The sequence below is a fragment of the Etheostoma spectabile genome, chromosome 4, assembly GCF_008692095.1.
Source record: "Etheostoma spectabile isolate EspeVRDwgs_2016 chromosome 4, UIUC_Espe_1.0, whole genome shotgun sequence".
Lineage (NCBI taxonomy): Eukaryota > Metazoa > Chordata > Actinopteri > Perciformes > Percidae > Etheostoma > Etheostoma spectabile.
The window spans coordinates 29134133-29142585 of record NC_045736.1 but is presented as its reverse complement, the minus strand read 5'-3'; the positions used below and the strand labels follow the sequence as shown (position 1 = coordinate 29142585).

General features: G+C 41.4%; 1 protein-coding gene across 1 annotated transcript in view; it reads right to left on the bottom strand.

Moving 5' to 3' along the window:
• The window catches only part of cntn4 (contactin 4), a 167582-nt gene continuing 159129 nt past the window's right edge, over window positions 1–8453 (bottom strand). Inside the window, exons 16-23 of the mRNA XM_032514281.1 lie at window positions 8230–8379; window positions 7514–7584; window positions 5005–5239; window positions 4586–4701; window positions 3442–3628; window positions 3237–3349; window positions 2974–3142; window positions 1–2584 (exon numbers count right to left, since the gene is read on the bottom strand). Of these exons, the coding sequence (XP_032370172.1) occupies window positions 2493–2584; window positions 2974–3142; window positions 3237–3349; window positions 3442–3628; window positions 4586–4701; window positions 5005–5239; window positions 7514–7584; window positions 8230–8379 (1133 nt within the window). The 3' untranslated portion in view covers window positions 1–2492. The remainder of the gene's footprint in view (window positions 2585–2973; window positions 3143–3236; window positions 3350–3441; window positions 3629–4585; window positions 4702–5004; window positions 5240–7513; window positions 7585–8229; window positions 8380–8453) is intronic.

Sequence of the window (8453 nt, the reverse complement as noted above, 5' to 3'; positions counted from 1 at the left end):
TTGTTCTATAAATCAATAATCTTTATTAACACAGTATAAACAACAAACAGCAACAGAGGAAACCATTGTGTAGAGTGTATGTGGACAGTTGACCCAGTACATCTCAGAGGGGCTGACGGAAGCATAGACATGGGGCTGATCATGATTCCGATTTCATGAAACAAATACAGTATACACAAACCTATCGGGCGCATGGACCTTGCATGTTCCTAAAGCCATTCAGTCAGTTTGCAGATGGACAGAAGAGAGAGGACAAAGTACAGTCATGCTGAGCAACAGTTAGCTACAGTATGAAACAGAGTTATCACATAAAAACCAATTAAATCATTTCTTTAGAAAGTTTTTTTTTTATATATAAATGATTTGAAGTGTACAAAACAGTATATTACACATTTCTTGATGCATGATTCTGAGCAAGACCCAGTAGCCTACAGTACACCTCCCTTCAAAGTACAAACTACTTAACTGGATTACAAGCCAAATACAGACTGCAGTAGCACAGCAGTCCCACATGGCATCAGGAGACTATGGGAAAAGGAAAAAAAAACAGCAGCATCGTCTTTTAATAAGAATACACACCTATAAAAATGCACCAGGCCTCATATATCGCCAATATCCAATGCAAAACAGCAGAATGCCATTTCCAAACTAACCTTGGCATCTTCAGCATTGCACAAAGGATGCTCTCCCCCCCCCCGATCCCAACACATACAATATCTATCAACACAGCAGCATGTAAACATTACCGTGGCTGCCTTATAGTTCTATATGTTTTCTAATGTTTTTGATATACATATGATAAGTTAAGGCTCTTTAAGGACCTGAGGATTTTGAACATATGATGAGGCACACAGAAGGCAAAGAATAGCTCTAGACACAGGGCTAACCAAAAGAATGAGGAGCATGAGACAGCCACGAGGGTCTGGTCACTGGTACAGCTCAATGGCCAAAGTAGAGGAGCCCAGGGGAGATGCTCTCCAAAACAGCATGCTGCTATTTCTGGTAACCAGGTCTGGTAATTATCACGTGGATGGCTTTAAGGATCCCATCGACTTTGACTTCTTGGTCACCTTCCCCAAGAGGACTGGCACCGTAAACATGGTATGCTAATGCATTATCATTCAGCATGTTAAAGAACTTGTTCGGCTTTTTTTTTGCCTGTGCCATATTTACACTGAAAGAGTTGTTGGCCGCTGTAATCATTCATCTGTCCATAAAGCGATCCCTTCTGAGTGCACTTGTAATGTAATTTACAGTTCAGCGGAAGCTAATAAGAGGCTTCAGCATTCGTCAGTCAGCAAACTCAAGTGGGCATCTTTGTCATGGTAGTGTAAGTATGTATTGAATCTTCCCGTTGTGGTATTGATAATAATAAGTGTTTGAATTTTAAGTTAATTGTCAGTGTATTATCCTAGCAACAAACTTACATGGGACTACCAGAATGTATCTCTCTGATACTCATCAGCAAGGATATATTTGGAAACAAACACAAATAGGGGATTTTGCACATAAAAAAAATAAAATATATATATATCTTTGGAAGAGAGCTACTTGATTTAGCTAACTCAGACTGCGACAGCCTCATGTTAGCCCCATCTTTAGCAGCGTAGTCGTACTGCAAAGGGCCAGTATGGACAGGAGGGATGATAACGAAGATATGAGGGTATTGCATTATCTTATATGTGCCAGAAGCATTATGTGATGTAGGAGGATAACCCAGAGTTATTTTTTTTATTCTACATTCTGAAGAATCATGACATAAAAATGATAAAAAATAAAGATTGGTAACTTTTTTCCCAGTTTGCTATAACTGTCCGAGTATGGTAATCCATTAGCATGTGCTGTCTAGAGACAGGTGATTTTAAATGCTAATCCTCTCTTCAGTGCTAAGATGACCAGAAATGACAAACAACCATGTCGATGCAGTCCTTCGAGTTGCACGTTTGTGAAAAAAATTGCAGAAACAGAAACAAAGGGCTGTAGCAGATAATAGTTCATTCACTTGAAGAAAACAAACTACTCTGATCTATACGTATTATCTTATTTCAGAAGATCAAAAGTGCACTAATCGAATCACATTGTTACCCTCCAGACTGGAACATTTGATGATGTTATTTGCCATGCACTTAATTGTTTTCGCTCCAGTAAGCCCAGACTGATTTCAAATTGATGAAAGAAAAATCTATAAAAGCTCAACATGTCATACAAAAAGATGCATATAAGACATTTTTCTTTTTTTTCTTTCTTTTTTTCTTATGAAAGCTGCTTTGGTAACAACGTAGTCACGACATCGCTCAATCTTCTTTACTTAGCCTGGGTGCTGAAGGGGGCTCCTTCCTTGTCATCTCAATGGCGTATTTTTTTTTATTTATTTCTTCCATCTGCCTCTAAAATCTAAATGAATGGATCTAGTTACACCAGAGTGGGCTGTGTTTGCGTTCCGCCGTAGAGCTGTCTCCACATCAGATGCAACGTCTGCTGGGAGCTGTTTGTCATAAAGATGTCCGCGCTGTGAAAGACAGTGCTATTGTACTGAGGGCTGACAGAGTGGAGACCTTGGATGCTGAGGCGACTGCGTTGGGGCCTGAAGAGGTTTAGAAAAGAGCGAGGCTGTTAGTCTGTTTGCTGTTGGGGGAAAAACACATTGAGTTTTGCCATTTCATTTATTTAATTGGCCGCCTCTTCAGCCTTCTTTAGTAATTATAAGCTGAAATGCTTGAAAGCTATTACTTGAGCAGCGGAACGAGATATTGAAAGTATTCTAAATAAATTGCTCAACTTTTCATGCAACGCTTGCATTATGGCATCACGTAGAGGCCATAATTGCACAAATGTCTCAAGTAGCACATTATTTTCCCTCTCTCTTTGTTCCTTTGGAGATGATGATAGCTAATCTGTTCTGGCAAGATGGCAGCAGCGGATTGGATTATTCAGCTCAGCCATGAGGGATGCACTAACTAGCTCTCCACTGACCTGGTATCCTTGGGATGGTGATCTGCCTGCTACTGCTGCCTTCCCCTCCCTCTCCAAATGGCTTTATCTGGATGATATAATCCTCATCAGTGGGCAGGGCGAGCTCTACAGAGGTTGTGTTGGTTTCCATGACGTTGGGGTGGCTGTGTCGATTCTTCTTATACAGCACCTGAGGACGAATGGTGCAAGTCAAGTCAAGAGTCAGGGATATAAGCAGTAACAACACAAACCCAATTTTCTGATCAAACCAAGCGAGTGCTTACTTTGTAACCAGTGACCTCTGACTCATTCTCAAGAGCTTTGACCTGCTCCCAGTTCAATATAATCTTGGAGTTTGATGTGTTCCACATCACTTTAACCGGCGGCTGACTGGGTGCTGAGAGCAGAAAAACACATTATTGACCCCAAAGAAAAGCTAAACAATGGCAGAGAGTGGCCGGTATGGTTATAATTAGATCTGAAACTTACGTGGTTTCTTGGTGGTAACGTTGACCGTGTTGCTGGGAGGACCCGTTCCCGCAGTGTTGTACGCCCTCACTGAGATGTAATACGTAGTGCTGCCTTTCACCCCACGGATAATAGTAGATGTTTGATTTCCTACAGTCTTTTGCACACTGGCTGTGTCTTCCCTTTCGCTTCTCCTCCAGTACCTCACCTGAAAAGCAACAGGGCAGAACCACAGACGCGTATGCAGTAAACACAACAGACACCTTAAAAGCTTTCTGTTACACCCTGTCAATGAAGTGCAAACTGGCAACAAGGAGATGTGAACTCAGCCGGATGGAAGATGTGAACTGGTCTGAAAACACGCTTCGGCAACATGTCACCTCGTGCACCTTTTGCTCACCGTGAGCTATGAGCATCAGTTGTGCTCATGCGACATGTGTCATGGTTTAAGTTGTAAAGAGTGAGGTCAAATATGCAAAAGACAAAAAAGGAAAACAAACAATAACAGGAATAGCATGCAAAAGAATACTCAAAATACCCTGCCATTAACTTCTGCTGAAAACAGATTTTCTTTGTCACCCTGATTGTCAGGGCTGAAATTGCTGGTACGCTTGACAGCACAGATATAATTTGTCTGTCCTCACAGGGATGGTTTGCTCAGGCCTTGCTTCTTTGTTGACTTTGAGTGGTCAACAATTTATAATTCTGGCACTTTATGCAATCCATGGATGAAAACAAAGCCTTTGTTCACATCTTGGATTTCAATAATGAGCTGAATTCAAATGACAAGAGCTAACTGAGCGAAAAGCCAGTGTCTGCAACTGCTTTGTTGTGTGGATTAGAAGCTAAACGTTCTATCCCTTAGAGTATTGCATCAGTACGCTAATCAGGGTGGTTACAGTACTTAGGTAAACAACAAGAGGAGCACAACTAAACCCACAGGCGTGGGACTAGGCTGGACCATTATGCATGCAGCAAGCTAGTATCTCCTATGCCCAAGGTGCATGAGCCTGAAACACTCATCAATAATAGAAAAGAACAAGATTCAACAGCATGAGTTGGCATGTACACACACACTCACTCAAACGTACACACGCGCACACACACACACACACACACACACACACACACACACACACGGAATACAGGGTATCTCATTGCTCACCTCATAGCCCAGGACTCTTTTTTTGCTGGCATTCCAGGGCAAAGCTTTCCATGAAACTTCAATCTCAGATGCGGAGAGGCTCTTGGCACGGACCCTGGTGGGAGCTCGGCCAGGCTCTGGAGTTAATGTATAAAGACTCTGAATGATTTTAAAAGTAACACTGAGCTTTGATGACCCCTCAAAGTAGTAACGTCAAAACAGTTTCAGAGCTATTTCTCTCATGCGAACAACAGAGGGAGAGAAGTATGGTGAAGACGTCTGCAAGTGCTGATAAAAAAAAAAAACGCTGGCTGCAGGATCACTGCTACAACTGTTCATACCCTGGATGGATCTAGTCATGTACTGTACTCGTGCATTAATGGTGGATGAGCAAGTATAGCTACACCATCACATGTTGTGTGTGACGTGATGATACGCACCTTCCTCAGCAGAGTAGATGGTGGTAACAGGTCCAAACGTCCCCTCCCCCTCATTGTTGTAAACACCGACCTTCACATGGAAAGGCGAGAAGGGCTGGATACTTTCGTTTTTAAAGACATATCTGGATGCTTCAGCGGACGGTACGGCAGCCTGCATCCATCCTGTGGCACCGTGGGGTCGAAAAGCCAAAACGTAGCCGAAACCCGGTCCATTCTGTAGCTCCTCTGGAACCGGCTGCAGAAAATAAAAACACAATTTTAGCTCTTGAAACTAAATAATTTTAATTCAATTTTGTGCATAAGATCATTTTCTAATAAAACTCTAAATTTTTAGTTAGTTAATTAACTTTGAACAAAACATTTGGAAGACTAAACACCAAGAAGAAAGACATAACATTTAATTTTTGAAGCAATGGCTTTGCCTCTTATAACATGCTGTACACAGTGCACACAACAACTATTATTGGACACATCCATTACACAGTACAGTGCACTCAGCATGATACCATAAACTCAGCTGTTGTCCAGACTGATAACATGACTCCTTCATAACTGCAGACTTCCTTCTAATGGATAAACCTAACCTCTTACCTTGTCCACTAATAGATACATGGCCATATAAAAACTTAATTTCTTCTTTCTGTTTCAGCCCTGCGAGGAATCTTTTTGCCAGTATGGATATGGTTACTTTTGTAAGACCCGGATCTTTACCAACCGCAACAGAGACGTTGGTATTGTTTTCACCGCGTGTGTGTGTGTGTGTGAATGTGTTTGGCGTTGCAACTGGTGTGATCCCATTTAAAAATGTATAATGAGTATTTTTGAGTATGATTTTGGATTTTGGAACCTTTCCATAAGTGGATGAAATCAGTTACAAATGGCTCTCAAATTTCTATTTCTAATTGAAAACAATTGTCAATGTCAATCAATGAACTTATGGTTTGATTGACATGTGGTGTCTCACAGGGGTCAATTCTGAAAAACTCTTGTTCCTTAATAATGAGGACTTGTTCTCTGCATCTTTGTCTGTTTCCCAGCTTTACATTCATTCAGTACCTTTTGCTCATTGTGTGTTGTTTACTTGTTTGTTTTTTGCTTTTTACTGTAGGAAACTGCTGCTATAATAAGGGAATTTCCCTGGGGTGGGATGAATAAAGTATTTTCTAATATCAACAGGTTTTTAGATATGTGCAAAAATAGCAACGGCAACCTTTTGAAGAAGGTGGTTGAAGGAATGAACGAGGGACGCTGTTTTCTCACGGTCAAACAAGTCCGCCACTGGTGGAAAACTTTGAAAAAATGTGGGCGGCTGTGGCGGCTGTGGCTCAGTGGTAGAGCGGTTGCCTGCCAATCGGAAGGCTGGTGGTTCGATCCCTGCCCCTGCAGTCATTGTCGAAGTGTCCTTGGGCAAGACACTGAACCCCGAGTTGCCCCCGGTGCTGCGCATCGGAGTGTGAATGTGTATGAATGTTTATCTGATGAGCAGGTGGCACCTTGTACGGCAGCCCCGGCAACAGTGTATGAATGTGTGTGAATGGTGAATGTATCCTGTAGATGTAAAAGCGCTTTGAGCAGTTGTTAAGACTGGAAAAGCGCTATATAAATACAGCACATTTACATTTACAAATAAACGGCAATATTAGTGGGCTATTCACTTTCATTAGCCACGTAAACAGCTTAGTCGGAATAATGTATTTTAGGAATAAGGGCAAACATCTGGATTATTAACATAGTCACTGTTAGCACATGTCATTTTGATTCTATTTTCGTTGTATGTTGTACTATTGTATTTCGTTATTATTTTACATGTTTTTTTACAGTTTTTTTTTACATTTTACAGTTTATTGTGTTTTGTTACATGTGCAGTTAAACTAAACTAAACATCACCTCTAGTGCTACCATCAAGCCAAGATATGAAATCTCAGAGGAAGATTTCTATACAATGATAATTTCGGGGGGGTTAAGCCCATTGGACATTACTCCAAGGCATTCTGCACTACTGCCACTGTCAGGACTAAAGCCCAATGTTGAAGGCTGAGGCAGAATTGCAGCTTTGTTAAGCAAAAGTTAGACTTTAATTGAACTCTTGCATATTGAAACATCAACACTGATTGTGTAAAACATTTCCCAGCAGGGAGCTGATGACTTTGAGCAGCATGAATAAATAGAAGCTTTTGGAGCTGGACTGATATGCAGGGGCTTTGTAGAAAACAAATATAAAAGAAAGGCAGAAAAAAGAAGAGACAGAACGAAAGCAAGGGAAAAAAATTGAAATAAGTTGGGATTTTATAGAAATCATTGAGGTTAATTATTTGATTGAAACCTCAAATGCATTTTTCTCTCCCGTAGGGTGACAGCAGCAGTTATTGCCTCTCTGTTCTTAAAAATGAAATGCCATACATTAAGCCGTTCAGCAGTTATTAATGAAACAGAGGCCCAGATCAACAGAGAATAATGATGCCTGGCTTCCTCCTCCATGGGTGAGGGGGTCCTGAGCAAGCTTGCTTACCTCCCATGTGATGACTAATTCGGAGCGGCTGCCACCGCCTCCACTGACATTAGCTGGTGTGACCTTCGGAGCTGGAGGAAGAAGATAGATCAGCTTAGCCCTAATGACTTCACACAAAGCTAAAAAGGAACTTGTAATCATTTTCCATGTTACTACTTCCCCAGTGCAGAGTGAGGTAACTTTTTGACATATTTGAACTTCAACATCCAGAAATCCTTTAAGACATGAGCAAACGTCTCACAGCTGAGACGTGTTTGCAGACGTGGCCAGCCTGTGATGCTTTTTATACCAGAAAATACCAAAGGCTCTAACCTTGGTGAATCCAGCTCTCTCTCTGGGTACATTATTGATCGCTACCTTTTTAGAGATGACTTCTCTTTTCTTAAGGTTCAATTTGAATAGAATTTTTAGTTTTTTTGTGGCAAAGAACTGACCACACCCAACACCAAATCTAGTACCAAAACTGTGGAACCTCCTTGTTTTGGGTAATATGCTTGCTGAGAGTTAAATAGGAAGATTGATACCAGTCTTATACATGAGAGTAATATTGATCTTCTCATCTGACGCTTGGTAAGAAAACTTTGAACCATTCCTTTCAGAAAATGAAAAAAATTAGGTAAATCACATTCGTTTTGGAAGGGAAGAACAAACACACATGACGTACATTTTAAAGAAGGCATAAGAAAAGTTTTTTGGTATTCTCATGCAGTACATACAGGTGCCCTTCGTCCTTGCTTGTTTAGATGGCTTGCTGGGCTCGCCGGTCCCGATGGTGTTGCTGGCCAGGACTCGAAACTCATACTCCACCCAAGGGCTCAGGTCTATTACTGTAGCTGTCATCCGGTGGCCCCCCACCACCTCAGGAACTGACATAAAACACAGAGTGACCCCTTCATTATTACAAACACTTAATGTATGTGTGTGTGTGTGTGTGTGTGTG